A 16,872-nucleotide genomic window follows, 5' to 3' on the forward strand; every position below is an offset into this window, starting at 1 on the left:
TGTGCCGAAAAAGGGATTTGCTGTTAAAAATGAACTAAGAACGGTCTTTTACCAGCTATATTTCGAACTTGGTTCCGGAACCGGAGCAATATATTATTTTGTGATGTTAAGGCCGTCCCTGCAGACAGAGAAAATTACATAATTACCCTAATGTAGTTCCGTCAAAATGCTTATCGAACTGTTAGCTCGAACTGGAACTAAACTACTTCTTGAAATTAGTGTTGCACAATTTTATTAGGCAATGAGCGGGAACAAACCAATTCAAATTATTTGTATTTCTCAAAATGACCGATGCTATCTTGACGCAGGTTATTGTCAACCGTTGATGAAAGAATATAATATTTTAGAGCTTTGAAATATTCAAATTTTCATTAAATTCTGGAAGTTTGTATCTTAAGAACTAAAATATTAATATGGATCTAGACGTGTAAATCCATATATATTATAATATTAGTTGTGCTTTGATTGCAAGGCTGCAATAGATCGAAAGCCATTTACATGGTGCCGGTTTGTAATTTGTGCAACGTGTAGTAGAGTCCACGGTTCTGGAGAAGCTCTTTGTGATTGCCGCTTTCACAGACGACTCCGTTCTCGAATACGTAGATTATATCCGAGTCAGCAATGGTGGACAATCTATGGGCTATGCTAATTGTGGTGCGTCCCTCGGCAGCCACATCCAATGCCTCTTGAACGATCTGTTGGATAAGCACGAATAAGCATTAAATATTTTACATGTAGCAAAAATAGTTGCCAACTTACCTTCTCACTTTCCGCGTCCAGTGCGGAGGTAGCCTCATCGAGCAGAAGTATTTTCGGATTTCTAATTAGGGCGCGTGCAATGGCAATACGTTGTTTCTGCCCTCCGGATAGCTGCGCGCCCTTCTCACCCATTCGTGTTTCATAGCCCTGGCAAAAAAGAAGGGAAGATGTTGTCATATATTTTAGCGAAGCATATTGGACAGAGACTCACCAGTGGCAAATTGGCAATGAACTGATGTATATTGGACTTCTTGGCCGCCGCTATAATCTCCTGGTCGGTGACGATTCGGGAATTGTCACCATAGGCAATATTTTCACGTATGGTGCGATCGAATAGTATCGGCTCCTGCGAGACAATGCCCAGCTGCATGCGCAGATTTGAAACGGCCAATTGTCGGATATCGTGGCCATCGATCTGCACGGCGCCAGCGTCCACGTCATAGAATCGCTGCAGCAGCTGAATGCAAGTGGATTTGCCGCATCCTGACGGACCCACCAGTGCCACTTTCTGGCCAGTTTGCACCGCCAGAACTAGGTCCCGGAGCACCTGGAGTTCCTGACGCGTTGGATAGCTAAATTGCACCTTATCGAACATCACATTGCCGTTAGAGTGCCAGGGCTTCAAGGAGACGCCAGGACTGTCGGCAATTAGTGGCTTACGCTCCAGGAATCTCAGTATGGTCACCGCTGCACTTATCCCCTTCTGCATGTTGGGAGCAAAGGCCAAGGCGCTGCCGATGGATGCCGTGCCTATGATCAATGCCTCCGATACTCTGCAATGGGACATGTAACATACTTATGGGTAATTTTTCCAAGGTTTGTTGGATTCGCTGTGGCTCACTTAAACACATCCCCGAACTTGAGACCCCGATTGACCACACACCAACCGCCATAGGACATGCATGCCGCATAGGCAAAGAACATCATTGAGTTTGCCAGGCCGTAGATAAGGCCTCGATAGTGCGTATTCTTCTGGGAAGTCTACACAATGAAATAGGGTTAATATATGATTGTCGGAAGCACGAGAAGTGTCTCGCTCACCTTAACGGCTGGCGACAGCGTTTCGATGTAGCTCCGATGGAACATGTCCTCTCGTCCCAGGGAAACCACGGTGCGAATATTTGAGACCACCTCAACGGCCAATTTGGTTGTGTTCTCCATTATTTTGGCATTGCCCATATTCTCCTGTTCCATTATAATGCTCTGCATATAGAAGGAGACTAAAATTAAGGGCGTAAACGCCAAGGCCACCAGACCCAAGCTCCACTCATAGTACATGGATAGGGCGATGCTCAGCAGCAGAGTTGCGATCGATTGGATAATGCTGCCAATGCGCTGACCTGTCGCCTGCAAGGATAAATACAAAATATATAGCAGTATGTAATAGGAGCAATGTTACTTGAAAGAATACCCATGTTAATAATCGATATTAAAAAAGTCTATCGATAGGCAGGAGAGACGAGGCACGAGCTAAGAGTGCGATCTCTAGAGATATCGGCATAGCAGGGGCATTGTGAAATTACAAAACCCGTTAAAGAACCAAATGCAGTCTACAAATATATATTGCTTAAACATTTTTGATCAACTTACGCCCTGTACAGCGGCTGCATCACCGGATAGCCGGGCGCAGAGACTTCCCGTGCCGTTGGCACGATCATCAAACCAGGCCACCTCCTGCTTCAGCATGCTACTGAACAGCAGACCTCTTAGGCGCTCCGTGAGGCGCTCGCCCGCAATGCCGAAGAAGAATATCTGCATAAATGTGGCCAAGCCAACAACAATGCCAGCGATCAGGAAGTACAGACTGTACTGGGACGTGTTCTCCCTGACGTAATCATCGTCCTGGGATTCCATAACTTGCAGAATGCTGCCAAAGAGCAAGGCGAAAACGGGCATCGCAAAGCCCATTATGATCGAACATATACAACCCACTGTGATTTGCATCCATTCCGGTTTGTTCAGCTTCATGATGCCCCACAAGATAGAGCTCTCATTTTTGTCCTTCTTTGCCTTTTTCTTATTCTTTTGAAGTTTCGGATCTTCTTCCTCGTCGACAGCGTCGTGTATAATTTTAATTTCCTGTTCGTCCTCATCCTTTATATCGAGATTCTTATAGATGTTTCCGCTGGGACTGAGAGCGCTGCCATCGTCATCCACCATCTGCGTGGTTACCAAATTGAAGTAGTGGCCCTTTATCATCATCAGTTCCTGGTGAGTGCCGGTCTCGACGACCTGGCCATTGTTCAGCACCACGATCCTGTCGGCACGACGTACTGTAGATAGACGATGGGCCACAATGACGGTGGTCCGACCCTGGCTAACCTTTTCCAGGGCAGCCTGCACCTTGGCCTCGCTGGCCGTATCGAGGGCGGAGGTCGCCTCATCCAACAATAGTATTTCCGGATCACGAATCAGAGCGCGAGCGATGGCAATGCGTTGTTTCTGCCCGCCGGACAATTGAGCTCCACGTTCACCCACCAGTGTATCGTAGCCCTTCGGCAGTTTTTTAATGAATATGGCCGCATTTGCTGCTGCGGCTGCCGCCTCAATGTCCGCCCTAGTGGCATCCTCTTGGCCATATCGTATGTTCTCATATATGGATTGGCCAAAGAGCACGGGCTCCTGGCCGACCACTCCGATGCGCCCACGCAGCCATTTAATGTTGATATCCTTAATGTTGGTGCCGTTAAGGAAAATGTTTCCGGCCTGCGGATCATAAAAGCGCTGCAACAGTTGTATGCAGGTGGACTTGCCACATCCCGAGGGGCCCACCAGAGCCACCGTCTGGCCGCGATGGATCTGCAGATTAAGCTTTCGCAGAATGGGTATCTCTTTGCGCGTGGGATACTGGAACTCAACGTTGCGGAATTCAATGGTTGTCAGCGGCTCATTGAGGCTCTTGCCGCGCGGCTGGATCGGATTGATGGTTGGCATCTGCTCAATGATGTGGAATACCTTGGCACAGGCACCCCTTGCTATGCCAAATGCCTCAATATACGGAGATGCCATGCCTAGGTTCATGGAGCCCATCATAACCGAGAAGAACACTGTTATCATCGTGCCGGCCGTATAGTTGTCATAGTATGGATCGTGGCGACCGTTGATAACCAATCCAACACCATACCAGAAGGCCAGGCCATACGAGCCATAGATTAGGAACCACAAGAGGCCGAAACCAATGCCGGAAAACATATTACGCTTAATGTTCAGATCCTTGGCAGCGACGACTTTCTCCTTATAGGCGGCGACCTCCTTATGCTCGCCCTCAAACGCCTTGACTGTGCGTACTCCGGACAAAGCCTCTTCGGCAACGATTGCGGCACCAGCATACATATTGACCTCCTGCTTAGCCAACTTGGATGTGGCTATGGCCACAAAGCTCATGGCTATTAGGGTCACCGGCAGACTGGACAGGCAGACCAAGGAGAGCTGCCAGCCTTTGACAAAGGCAAGGATAATGGATCCAACGAACGCGACCATTAAATTCGCAAAAATCACAACTTTTTCGCCCAGACCATTCTCCATCTTCGATAGGTCTCTGTGGAGTTTAAGATGCACAATTTAAATCTGGCAAATATTGAAAGACTAGTACTTACTCGTTCATTCGGCTGGCTACCTCGCCGCTCGGATTGATATCGTACCAGCTCATGTCCTGATGCAGTACAGATTGGAAAAACTTGGAACGTATGCTCATTATTTGCGAGTGGGCAGCATAATTGAAGCATGTGATGGCCATGTAACTGCAGAAGAGCATTACAAGCCCAATGTAGGTCACGTTCAGCGAAAAATTTTGCACCGCGTCCAACAGGGCCTCGAAATGGAAGGATTCCCTCGTATAAGTAGTTTCCTGTCCAATCCCACTTAAGTTAATCATGTCCTAAAAGTTGGGAAATTAGAGAGCATTAATATTTAAAGCTAAATAAGGTGGGATTTAAGGTACTTAACAGAACTTTCTCTTCATATTTTATCAACCTAACGAGCGGGGCTTAGGGGAATTTCTAATCAACAAGAGATCTTCCCAAATAGGTCAAGATTGCATATTAATTTACTTACGTTAGCAAGATTTCCAAAGATCAAACTGTTCGCTGGCGTCGTCAGACCCATTGCAAGCGAGCAGAGCAGACCGATGCTGTAGAGGATGCGATCCTTCTTTGATGCATAGCGGAACATCGTGAAGAAACCAACTGGCTTGATGTCTTCTTTCGGTTTGTCATCCTCATCGCTGTCCGCCGATTCTTTATGCTTGGAATTCTTTTTTTTCTTATTTGGTTCACTGTAATAATTATACGCCAAGTACACTGCATTTTTAAGATCAGATCAAACCTATTAAGCCACACCTCCTCGCACGCGATTGGATCTTAATTTAGCAACGATTTGCTTGCTCATGTGAATATGCATACATACTCACACACACACACACATATATATATATATATATATATATATATATATATATACATTAATACACATACACATGCATACATCCATACACACATGTATTCATACATACATGCATGCATACATACATACATACATACATACACACATACATACATACATACATCCATACATACATACCTACATACATACCTACATACATACATACATACATACATGCATACATACATACCTACATACATACATACATACATACATACATACATACATACATACATACATACATACATACATACATACATACATACATACATACATACATACATACATACATACATACATACATACATACATACATACATACATACATACATACATACCTACATACCTGCTCCGCCCCTTTGGTGCTCCTCCGGCTCCTCAGCTTCCAGCGTTGAAGCCGCCTGCGCCTAATTTATGGGTGAAGCCTGCAAGCCTTACTTACACTTTTGAGAATCGAGGAGGAGGGCAGCTTTGATAAATACGTTTTATTATTTAAATTTGCCGCGCAACAAGACTAATTTGTCTGCTATTGGTATTTTATAAGACAATTTACATGCATACATATGTTACATACGTATATACGCACACACACACACACACACACATACATACATATACATACATAATTACATACACACATTTCAATTCGATCAATTTGGCATCTAAACCTATCAACATTATTCTTGTACTATATATATTGTTATAAGTGGAAATCTTATGCAATTGTCGGGGTTGTCGGAGCAAATTTATGTATTTATGAAGTTGCCACAAATTATCAGTTGTATTATCAGTTGACCCCAGCCACGACATTGGATAAGTTCTTTTTGCGCGTTTTATTGTTAATTTGCTGTGATGGGGAAAGGTAGGCAAACGAAATTGTTGCCGGACCAATCAAACCGCACAGGAACTCAAAGAATCCAGGATAATTATTCAACTCACAAGCTTTTGCGTTCCTTGTCTTTGGCAGTAAAGGATTCACCCAAGACAATATTCGTCTTGTACTGTGACAAACGACTATCGTCGTCCTTGACGGCATTGCCGTATGATGCAATCATTATATATGATAATAACTTAAAATATTACGCACTTAGTTTAAAGGGGGAACTGCATAACACGACGGATAGAAGGAGACTTGCGAAATTGGCCACAACAATTAAGCTTATATATATGTATTGTTGGGCCCTAACTTATATTGGTCGATATCGGCTCATTTTTATCAATTTATTGTGCCAAGCTAAGAGTAGGCGCAAAGAGCATGACCACGGACTAAACAAAAACCAAACGGAATCAAGTCACGTTTAAATAGAAAACTTTTAGATGTCATCATTCATTTTTGAATCAACATTAAAGAGAGCGATTCGATTCTCACTCGCTCTCTCCCTCCCTCTCTCTCTCTCTGTTTATGCTTATCTCTATCGCTTTTTGCTATCAAAGCCGATTACATATTCAATTTCCTTGTTAATTGCCAAAGCTTCATCAGTAGAGCGTGATTCCAGCAGATAACAGAATTTTACAAGGTACTAAAGAATATTCTAATATGAAAATTAGAGAAATCAAATGAAATAACCGAAGAGCCGAAGATAAAATGTACTTTCAGACATATACGAGTTTGCAAATATGTGTGAAGAATAGTAAAGCTCATAATTGCTGGGAGCTTTATGATAAAGTAGTACGATCTTGATAAGATTTGGCTCAAATATTAGGAGCATAGTGAATTTAATAAATGTTAGGTATGGTCATGATAGCTTAATAAACCACAATGTTATCCATACAATAATATGATTAAATTTTAAAAACCTTATAATTTGAGTATATAATATAATTTGAATTGATCCCGCCCAATGCATCATAAAATTGTTCAACACTGAGTTCAATCAGTGACTCAGTTCAGTGCGAACTAGCAGTTCTTTTGAATAAGCTACTTGATAATTATAATTAATTCGTTTTCTGAAAAACTTTCCGAAAAATCAGTTTAGAATTAATGTGTAAAGTTACTTAAAATATAATGTATATCTACAATAAATATGTACCTTATTCTTAGATAAGATATTGTGGTTCAAGTGCAAGTCTAATACTTTTACGTAAATTTGTTTAAGATTCGGAACGGTGTTAGAGCACTGTTATTTTTTTAATATATCAAAATCATTACTATCGATTAAATTGTTCAGTTATTTACCACAACGTATTACTTTATGCTAAAGAGAATCGGAGTGCCCTTATTAAGAAAGCGCGCTCGCTGTTAACAACAGTTTAGCAAAAGTTAAGTTAGCTGTTAGCTCAGGGCAGCAGAAAAATAAATGCGAACTAGAACTAAATGAACGACTGTCGAGGACGTCCAGTTAGGTGAGTCGTTCGATCGAACTTATTCCGAACGATTCGATACAACTCTAGTATACACAAAAGGTTTAAAATAAGTACTTTTCTTGTGTGATAAACAGCAAAGTGTATTAAAGGACACTTTAAAACGGCAACTTAAGAGCAAAGTTCGCAATAACAGACCGCAACATGGAGCCTACATTATAGTTTTGCGTGCATCGGCTGCTGGAAAACGGTAACAACAGCCCTGCCCCATTGCGTCCCCCTTGTATAACGACCCTGTTCCCTAAGTGCACTGCTATTCCTGCCTTAGACACAGGACACAAAAGTGAAAACTTTTATGCTGATTGGAAATCATATTAATAAATAGACTGTGTAGAGAATGAGCTATAATGAGATGAAGTGTTATAAAACCAAATGAATTATACACAATGAGTGCCATCATAAAATATTTAGAACATAATATTTCAATTTCAAGCTGTGTGCACCGCCTGTCGTTGTGAAGTACTGTACTAAAACGGGCCACTCATAAAAAATGCATTTCTAGTGGTTTTTCAGTTAAACTCAGAGAATTGCAAAGTCAACTCGCAGGGCCAGTCAGTGGCAGAGATAAGCAGGATCATGACCTTGGAAACACAACCGGTTGGCGGGGGGCTGTGCGATGGCAAGATTGCTGGACTATATGATCTAGAGGAGACCCTCGGCTCGGGCCACTTTGCCGTTGTGAAGCTGGCCCGACATGTGTTCACGGGTGCCAAAGTGGCAGTGAAAGTCGTCGATAAGACAAAGCTAGACGAGGTGTCCAAAGCGCATTTGTTTCAGGAAGTTCGGTGAGCCACAAATTGCATTTGAATATTATAGCACACAGAATCTGACCAAACTTTATCTTATCTCCGCTCAGCTGCATGAAACTAGTCCAGCATCCAAATGTGGTGCGGCTCTATGAGGTCATTGACACACAGACCAAGCTATATCTGGTGCTGGAACTGGGCGATGGTGGCGATCTTTATGATTATATAATGAAACACGATGCCGGACTGAGCGAGGAACTGGCGCGCAAGTATTTCCGGCAGATACTTCGCGCGATCACGTACTGTCATCAGCTGCACGTAGTGCACAGGTAAGCATAGATTATTCATAGAAACAAACGCATACATTTTACGTAACCTTTTGCCGTGACTCGTTCAGAGACTTGAAGCCGGAGAATGTCGTATTTTTCGAAAAGTTGGGCCTCGTCAAGCTCACGGATTTTGGGTTTAGCAACAAATTCTCGCCGGGCCAAAAGCTGGAGACATTTTGTGGCAGTCTCGCATATTCGGCCCCAGAAATTCTATTGGGCGATTCATACGATGCGCCCGCCGTAGGTATGTATATCTGTGTGTGTGCGTTCGTTTATCACATGATAAGCTCTTTTTTTAATTATTGACATTATCTGTTAGATATTTGGTCACTGGGCGTTATACTGTATATGCTGGTTTGTGGCCAGGCGCCTTTTGAGAAGGCCAACGATTCCGAGACGCTGACCATGATTATGGATTGCAAGTACACGGTGCCTTCGCACGTGACACAAGAATGTCGCAGCTTAATTGCAACAATGCTGGTGCGAGATCCAAAGAAACGCGCCACTGTTGAGGAAATCGCATCATCAGCTTGGCTTAAGCAAACCGATGAGCCCGACTCTGTGGAGCATTCACTGCCACTGGTCAGCCGAGAGCAGCTAAGCGAAGAGGATCATGCCTTTATTATACAGAAAATGATAAACGGAAACATTGCGTCCAAGGAAGAGATACTGCAGTCAGTATACGGTCAAGCTTATATAAATATTTTTACTAATGCAATATTTTTATGCAGAGCTCTGGATAAAAACAAGTACAATCATATTACGGCCACATATTTCTTGTTGGCTGAACTTCGTTTGCGCCGGCGGCGAGAGGAGGCACAGAAGCAAAAGCTTCTAGAGGCTGGCCTAAAGTGAGTCGATATACGTAAACCTTTATTTATATATACATATTGCTTATCATTTAGACTGGGTGACGTTAATCGCAGGCCCGTCGCAGATAAGCCGAGTCCGACGGAAAGTCCCAAAGTAGTTGTGCCTATTAGCATTAATGTGACGCCGGCAGCACAATTTGGCAATGATAATGCCAAGCCCGTAAGTTTTCAGCATACGAACAAAAAATTGATAGCTCTTATTAATTAAATGATCTTAGGATAAGCGAACTCGCAAATGCAGTATTGTGCGGGAGGAGGACGAAGAGGAGTCCGCCAATGAGGGCTGTGGCATTGGAAATGAGCTAAAAGTGGCTTCAACGCGACGCGAGTCTATTTCCGATGGACGCCTTAATCGCTCGGTGCAGGAGCGCAGCAGTTCGTCAGCACCTGTATCAGCAGCCGATGTGCCAACAAATACTCGCACAAAGATTGTCGTGTCCGTTGATACGACGCTTGCTCAAAAGCTAAAGCAAATGGAAAAATGTGCCAAGGTGGATGAGGATACATTAAGTGGCCTAAAAGAACTAGAGATTGGAAAGCTAAAGCCATTGCCCAGCAGTAGCAAGAATCCTGTGCTGACGCATCGCCGTACAAAGTTGAACAAGATACGTACGCCGTCATGCAGCAGCTCCGAGGCATCGGACGATGATACAAAGACACGTAACAAGAAGAAGATTAACAAATTTGTTGGCGATACTCCCATCAGATTTCGTATGCATCGGCGAGACTCACATGATGACTCCAGCGACTCGCAGGATCAATTGTATCCACCACCCGGCTCCAATAGCAGCGGTGCCAATTTCATTTCAAATAGTAATTCTGGCGTGAGTGGCAAGAAGGAGGAGCAGGGACAGTATAAAGAGGTAAATCGTGCACGAGCAGCAGCAATAAGCTCATATTTAAATACATTTCTCTATCATTACTTTTCAAGCCAAATAAATCCGAGGAAACACGAAAATCTCACACACAAAAGAATAGGAAACAGCATAAGGAACATGTTGATAAACATTCCCAAGCGGAAAAACAGCAATTGGCGGTTTTAGATTGTACCACAACAACGCGAAGACGGCGCATTCGCGAAAGCCAATCCCTGGATCGCATTACAGAGGCTCAGGAGTACGAACTGCGTCACCGCAGCTATATAAATGAAGCGGCAGCCGCCGGTGGTGCAACAGCTGCGACATGCCAACAACATATCGAGCAAAGAAATTCATTATTCAATTTAAACACATTCTCAGTTGCCGAAACTAAAGAAGAATATGACGAGGAGCCCGAAATCAGGCCGGACAAAGATACCACGGACCAAATTATGAACACATTGAATGCAGCCAAAGCAACGCTACAGCAAAAGCAATATTTTAATGACAACAATTATAGTAAGAACTATAATATCTTTAATCATAACAACAACAACAACAACAGAAACAACAGTAGTAGCAGCAATAACAATAACAGCAACACCAACACCAACAAAAAGAAATCCAACGAAACACCAAAAGATATTTATAATCTAAACTCAATCGAGGAAATCGATTTGATTTTGGAAGATAAAAGCCTTACCAAAGCAATACATGTTACTGGCTCTAAATGCTTTGTTACTATGAAGAAAATTCGTAGGCTCGGAAAGTATTTTCCGGTAGTGAACTTTTCTTAATAGTTATCGTTAAAAATAGCTGCAAAGTGCATTCTAAATCTTAAAACGTAGAAAATATGTAGGAAATATGCATGTACGTGTATGTATAACAAAAAACAGAAAAAGGAAAAGCAAAAAGTTTATAAAATTACATATACGACAATTTAATATTAGCTGTAGAGTAATTTAATTTATTATGCAATCTTTAACTAGCAATAAAAAAAGGCACATTTTTTGACATTATGCTAAACTCATTTACTAATGAGAACGTTGCCTAATCTCGAAACACCATTCGCACAATTAGTTTTCGTGCATTTCCGAATAAGTGTTTGTATTCTATGGCGATAAGTGTGTGCGTACAATGTACAAACCAATTCAAATAAAGTCAATAATATAAACACCATAAAACATGTTTAGAATGACTGAAACTTGAGGGTTTCAACTTTGCGCGCCGCTTTTTGATTTATATCGATTGTGTCTCGATAATCGATAATCGAGTTCCCACCAACTAGAGATGTGCAATATACTAATTTATGAGTCATAAGTACAACTGTAACTGGTTACTTCTCGCTGCTTATGTTAAGTAACAGGTACGTGCAAGGCGCTCATCACTATTATGAAATTTTTGTGGAGAAAAAATTGAAAATAATATTTAAAGGAATATAGGCATAGTAAACTGTGTGAAAACTGTAGCCTCAAAAAGCAATAATGTTGCGCATCTATCAGAACACATACCGGTAAGCATCGCACGTGGCAATCTCAAGCCGGTGGCAATTTTCATACGCCGATTTCGTCATCGCCTCTCCCCATGTCGAATTCGCATTTGCAGGCGAACCGCAAGAAAAGCCGTTGTTTACTCCACCAAGGTGATCTGCTGCAATCATTCCACGCTATGCAACATCACCCGGCAACCTCGCCGCAACGGTGCAGGCCCCCAATGGGAGCAGCACCACAGTCGCAGTCACGAACAGTTTCTGCTTGCTGGCAACCAAGCGAGAGGCTGGACAATACCGCCCCACTCCCGCGGCTACGGCATGTTCGTGGTACGTATTCTAAGAGGCGCCCTCAAGCTGAGATACCTTGTGCTGGGCGGTGCCATTGGCGGTGGCGTTTCATTGAGCAAAGTGAGTAGAAAATCTAGCTGCCCATTGTTATATAATGTGCAAATTGCAATTGTACACGTGCAGAAATACGAGGATTGGAAGGAGGGGCTACCCGATATGAAGTGGCTAGAGGATGCACTGCCTCAGGGTGAGAGATGGAGTCAGTTCTCTCAGAATCTCATTGAAATGGGCAGCGTAGTTAAGAATGCCATTGACATCGGTGAGTTTCTCTTACGCCGGGCTTATAATCTATGCCTAATCTCTCACTTTAAATTGCCATAACAGTTAGTTGGTTAATGGGGTAGAGGGTTAAGCGAGTCTCTAACGATGCACCATAATTCGCATATACTTGTGTTTCTTAATAATTTATTCACTCGCCTGCTTTTTGACCGTTTGGTTTGATTTTGACATTTGTATTCAATACACTTCGCTGGGGCATATTGCTTGAGTTTGGCCTGAGAATGTTGTTATTGATGATATTGGGGTTTGCTTGTAGATCCGAGGCTCAAGCAGCTTGGCGAAGATAAATTGTCGGAATGGCGCTCGTGGTTCGATTCTCGCCTGGACGATGCAATTGAAGCGGCCGACTATCAAGGAAATCAAATTGTCGAAAGTAGGTTACACATTTCAAATCAATTTGCCGAACATAATGCATTTAAAGTGAGAGAATTTATGTTCGCCCAACTATTTAACTAATTATATACCTGTTTCAAACTCAATTGCAGCCAAGGAGGATATCAGGTCCAAGACAACGGTTGCAGCTCTGGGCATACCCGCAGACGAAAGTCGTAAGAAATATGGTTAGATATAGAGTTTTGATGGCATACACAATATTTATTTTACCCATTGTTTATTTTTCAGAGAAACTGCAGAGCCAAGTGGAAACGCTTCAGACTGAAATTATGAATGTGCAGATCAAATATCAAAAGGAGCTCGAGAAAATGGAAAAGGAGAATCGGGAGCTGCGTCAGCAATATCTCATACTTAAAACAAACAAAAAGACGACGGCAAAGCGAATTAAGAAATCATTAATTGACATGTACTCCGAAGTGCTAGACGAACTGTCCGGCTATGATACGGGCTACACCATGGCCGATCATTTGCCGCGAGTTGTTGTGGTCGGTGATCAGAGTAGCGGCAAGACATCTGTGCTAGAGTCTATAGCCAAGGCGCGCATCTTTCCACGTGGCAGCGGCGAAATGATGACACGTGCCCCTGTTAAGGTAACGCTGGCCGAGGGGCCCTATCATGTGGCCCAGTTTCGTGACACGGATCGTGAGTACGATTTAACCAAAGAGTCTGATCTGGCTGATCTGCGTCGCGAGGTGGAGTTCCGTATGCGCGCCTCTGTGCGAGGCGGCAAGACGGTGAGCAATGAGGTGATTGCGATGACCGTCAAAGGCCCTGGACTGCAACGCATGGTGCTGGTCGATTTGCCAGGCATCATTTCGGTACGTAAGTAAGGGATTAAATCAAAGAATCGTAATCGTAACATTGTTTCAATTATTTTTAGACCATGACAGTCGATATGGCATCGGACACCAAGGACTCCATTCACCAAATGACAAAGCATTACATGAGCAATCCAAATGCGATTATACTGTGCATACAGGATGGCTCTGTGGATGCGGAGCGCAGCAATGTCACCGACTTGGTCATGCAATGTGATCCCTTGGGTCGTCGGACAATATTTGTACTTACCAAGGTTGATTTGGCCGAGGAGTTGGCGGATCCTGATAGAATAAGAAAAATTCTCTCAGGTAAACTGTTTCCCATGAAGGCGCTGGGCTACTATGCCGTTGTCACGGGACGCGGACGCAAGGATGACAGCATAGATGCTATAAGACAGTACGAAGAGGACTTTTTTAAGAATTCCAAGCTATTTCAGTAAGTAAAAGGTATTCAGTGCATGATTGTCGCTATATCTCGATCATCTTTGCAGTCGACGCGGGGTTATCATGCCACACCAGGTGACGAGTCGAAATCTGAGCTTAGCCGTTTCCGATCGTTTCTGGAAGATGGTGCGCGAAACTATAGAACAGCAGGCGGATGCATTTAAGGCGACCAGATTTAATCTGGAAACCGAGTGGAAAAACAACTTTCCCAGGTGAGCAAAAAAGACAAGTAACAGATTTAGAAAACTTGATATTTATGGCATGCTTTTTATAGACTACGCGAATCTGGCCGTGATGAGTTATTTGATAAGGCCAAGGGCGAAATACTGGACGAAGTTGTTACACTGTCACAGATCTCAGCCAAGAAATGGGATGATGCACTCACTGCCAAGCTGTGGGAGAAACTATCGAATTATGTCTTCGAAAATGTTTACCTACCCGCTGCACAGTCAGGTTCTCAAAGTAATATTTTGTATATATAAGTATTAAGTTCTAAGCCAAGCCCAACGCTTCGATGGGGGGCAGAACCATCCACCATTTACGTGTCTGTGTTTATGTGTTAGCTGGAAATTCAGATGAGGGAATCACACGCGTAATCAGCGAAAACGAAACCAGTTTCAATTCGCGTATCTCCTTTCCTTTGAATCATGTCTTTAAATATAATTTGTGTGTACTTCCCAATTCCACTTTCATTAGCGCCATTTAATCGGGTATATTTCCAAAAAAAAGTGATTCAGCGAGTTTTTTGCTTTTATTTTTATTTCTCGGAGTCATGTGCGAATAAGGCGCGTACTTGCCGGAAAGTGTGATTTCAAGATTTACGATATATACCGAATTTCGACGCGAATCTTGCCAAGGAACACGTTTAACCCGATATTTTAATTTAAACAGCGTTAATTTGATCAATGAACACACTAAAAAGAGATTAATTAGGCAAATCTCCAGCATTGGCCGAGTTTTTACCAAATGTGTTTTTGTCGTTTTGTTGATCATTTTCGCATCTATTTCTATGCTCTATTAAACCACAGATTATCAGAGAGACTTAACTTCTGTAATGTTGTTCTTATAGATTCCTTCAATACCATGGTGGATATTAAGCTGCGGCAGTGGGCGGAGCAGGCGTTGCCCGCCAAATCGGTGGAGGCTGGCTGGGAGGCACTTCAGCAAGAGTTCATATCGTTGATGGAGCGAGCAAAGAAAGCGCACGATCACGATAATGTATTCGATCAGCTCAAGGCGGCCGTTGTGGACGAAGCCATACGTCGGCATAGCTGGGAGGACAAGGCCATAGATATGCTGCGGGTGATCCAGCTAAACACACTGGAGGATCGCTTTGTGCACGACAAAACGGAATGGGATCAGGCGGTTAAATTCCTGGAGAACTCTGTTAACACCAAGCTGGTGCAAACCGACGAAACATTGTCCCAAATGTTTGGACCCGGACCGTGGACGCGTTTCGCGCACTGGAAGTCGCTTACGCAGGATCAGCAAAAGCGACGCAGCGTCAAGGGTGAACTGGACAAAATACTCAAGAATGATGTGGTGCGTATGGCCAAGTAAGTTGAGTCCTTAAACTATTCAAGAAGTTTTTTATTGTAGAAACATTTACCCAGCCTAAGTTACGATGAGCTGACAACGGTGCGCAAGAATCTGCAGCGGGATAACGTAGAGGTGGACACGGATTATATACGTCAAACATGGTTCCCAGTCTACAGAAAGTGCGTAGCTCACATTATCATTTGAAAGCACTTTTCTTATTTAGATCCTTTGATTACCATTAGACACTTTCTGCAGCAGGCGTTGCAGCGGGCGAAGGATTGCCGCAAAGCGTACTATCTGTACACGCAACAAGGCGCCGAGTGTGAGGTATGTTTATGCTAGGCAATAATCTTTCCAAGCCTTGCATAATAATCCTCTCTGGTCTCCACAGGTTTCCTGCAGTGATGTGGTACTCTTCTGGCGCATACAGCAGGTCATCAAGGTGACGGGCAATGCGTTGCGACAGCAGGTTATCAATCGGGAGGCGCGACGCCTGGACAAGGAGATCAAGGCGGTGCTGGATGAGTTTAGTGACGATGAGGAGCGGAAAGCTCACCTGCTCACAGGCAAACGGGTGCAGCTGGCCGAGGAGCTAAGTAAGTAGATATTCCCGCGTGTACTTGAGAATATTCTAAACGCATTTCTTGCAGTTAAAGTACGACAGATTCAGGAGAAACTGGAGGAGTTCATTAATTCATTGAATCAGGAAAAATAGGCTATATGGTGTGCCATGACCAAAGACACAACTGCGTTATCTATTTAATGTTTTAATTTAAGCTCAAAAACAACAAAACAAAACGAAACGTTTATAATCACAGTCACGACTTGTTCATAACGATTTTCCTTATTGTTTAGTTATTACGCTTATTTTGTGCAGCAATGAGTAATAAAGGATTGTTAGTTTGTATTTAAAAACAAATGCGTTTCATTAGGCACTTTTGTATATTCTTGCAAGGATCAGACAACCAAATTCCAAGGATAATTGGGCCATCTTTAAGAGACTATGAGTCTACTGTCTATGAGAATATTAAGGTGGAAATTACCAATGTTTAATAAAAGTTTTATAGACACGAATAAAGAATCACTTCTATAGGAATTCTACCAGGAAACAAATATTTGAATGAACAGTATATAGTTCCAGTCAATTTCTCAATTTTCGCTCCTGTAAAGGTTTTTGTTTTAGCATAGTATCTGA

General features: G+C 42.9%; 3 protein-coding genes across 10 annotated transcripts; 2 read left to right on the plus strand and 1 right to left on the minus strand.

The window, feature by feature from the left end:
- Window positions 1–392: 392 nt before the first annotated feature.
- Window positions 393–6,994, minus strand: LOC115760976 (ATP-dependent translocase ABCB1-like). 2 transcript variants are annotated; one of them, XM_030702579.1, is made up of 9 exons: window positions 6,139–6,994; window positions 4,813–5,032; window positions 4,356–4,636; window positions 2,350–4,297; window positions 1,801–2,106; window positions 1,601–1,740; window positions 971–1,532; window positions 760–906; window positions 393–695 (listed from the first exon to the last, which is right to left on the minus strand). In XM_030702579.1, exons 1-9 carry the CDS (start codon window positions 6,252–6,254, stop codon window positions 495–497), a joined length of 3,921 nt encoding a protein of 1,306 aa, XP_030558439.1. In that variant the 5' UTR covers window positions 6,255–6,994; the 3' UTR covers window positions 393–494. The 2 variants fall into 2 exon arrangements, with proteins under 2 accessions (XP_030558439.1, XP_030558438.1); XM_030702578.1 differs by lacking the exon at window positions 6,139–6,994 and having other exon boundaries at window positions 4,813–5,136.
- A 577-nt stretch (window positions 6,995–7,571) lies between these two features.
- On the plus strand, window positions 7,572–11,548 carry LOC115760965 (SNF-related serine/threonine-protein kinase). Of its 2 annotated transcripts, none has more exons than XM_030702556.1 (9): window positions 7,572–7,750; window positions 8,063–8,345; window positions 8,417–8,635; window positions 8,704–8,879; window positions 8,955–9,309; window positions 9,367–9,486; window positions 9,541–9,667; window positions 9,726–10,370; window positions 10,439–11,548. In XM_030702556.1, exons 2-9 carry the CDS (start codon window positions 8,137–8,139, stop codon window positions 11,159–11,161), a joined length of 2,574 nt encoding a protein of 857 aa, XP_030558416.1. In that variant the 5' UTR covers window positions 7,572–7,750; window positions 8,063–8,136; the 3' UTR covers window positions 11,162–11,548. The 2 variants fall into 2 exon arrangements, with proteins under 2 accessions (XP_030558416.1, XP_030558417.1); XM_030702557.1 differs by having other exon boundaries at window positions 9,562–9,667.
- A 228-nt stretch (window positions 11,549–11,776) lies between these two features.
- On the plus strand, window positions 11,777–16,581 carry LOC115760591 (dynamin-like 120 kDa protein, mitochondrial). Of its 6 annotated transcripts, none has more exons than XM_030702020.1 (14): window positions 11,777–11,877; window positions 11,970–12,264; window positions 12,328–12,463; window positions 12,740–12,856; window positions 12,969–13,043; window positions 13,105–13,694; window positions 13,757–14,130; window positions 14,186–14,350; window positions 14,413–14,600; window positions 15,208–15,694; window positions 15,752–15,856; window positions 15,920–16,004; window positions 16,069–16,273; window positions 16,328–16,581. In XM_030702020.1, the coding sequence occupies exons 1-14, from the start codon at window positions 11,849–11,851 to the stop codon at window positions 16,390–16,392; spliced, it is 2,916 nt and encodes a 971-aa protein (XP_030557880.1). In that variant the 5' UTR covers window positions 11,777–11,848; the 3' UTR covers window positions 16,393–16,581. The 6 variants fall into 6 exon arrangements, with proteins under 6 accessions (XP_030557880.1, XP_030557879.1, XP_030557882.1 ...); XM_030702019.1 differs by having other exon boundaries at window positions 15,208–15,680; window positions 15,738–15,856; XM_030702022.1 differs by having other exon boundaries at window positions 12,969–13,031; window positions 15,208–15,680; window positions 15,738–15,856.
- Window positions 16,582–16,872: the final 291 nt, after the last annotated feature.

Source organism: Drosophila novamexicana, unplaced genomic scaffold, assembly GCF_003285875.2.
Source record: "Drosophila novamexicana strain 15010-1031.04,08,12 unplaced genomic scaffold, DnovRS2.1 tig00000462-arrow-pilon, whole genome shotgun sequence".
Lineage (NCBI taxonomy): Eukaryota > Metazoa > Arthropoda > Insecta > Diptera > Drosophilidae > Drosophila > Drosophila novamexicana.

Excerpts from the sequence above, each read along its gene's own strand:
- LOC115760976 (XM_030702579.1), bottom strand. The coding sequence starts at position 6,254 with ATGATTGCATCATACGGCAATGCCGTCAAGGACGACGATAGTCGTTTG. Across the intron at positions 4,298-4,355 it reads GTAGCCAGCCGAATGAACGA|AGACCTATCGAAGATGGAGA; the intron begins GTAAGTACTAGT and ends TAAACTCCACAG. Across the intron at positions 1,533-1,600 it reads AAGTTCGGGGATGTGTTTAA|AGTATCGGAGGCATTGATCA; the intron begins GTGAGCCACAGC and ends GTCCCATTGCAG.
- LOC115760965 (XM_030702556.1), top strand. The coding sequence starts at position 8,137 with ATGACCTTGGAAACACAACCGGTTGGCGGGGGGCTGTGCGATGGCAAG. Across the intron at positions 9,487-9,540 it reads CTTCTAGAGGCTGGCCTAAA|ACTGGGTGACGTTAATCGCA; the intron begins GTGAGTCGATAT and ends CTTATCATTTAG. Across the intron at positions 10,371-10,438 it reads AGCAGGGACAGTATAAAGAG|CCAAATAAATCCGAGGAAAC; the intron begins GTAAATCGTGCA and ends TTACTTTTCAAG.
- LOC115760591 (XM_030702020.1), top strand. The coding sequence starts at position 11,849 with ATGTTGCGCATCTATCAGAACACATACCG. Across the intron at positions 11,878-11,969 it reads ATCTATCAGAACACATACCG|GCGAACCGCAAGAAAAGCCG; the intron begins GTAAGCATCGCA and ends TCGCATTTGCAG. Across the intron at positions 15,695-15,751 it reads GATGTGGTGCGTATGGCCAA|CCTAAGTTACGATGAGCTGA; the intron begins GTAAGTTGAGTC and ends ACATTTACCCAG.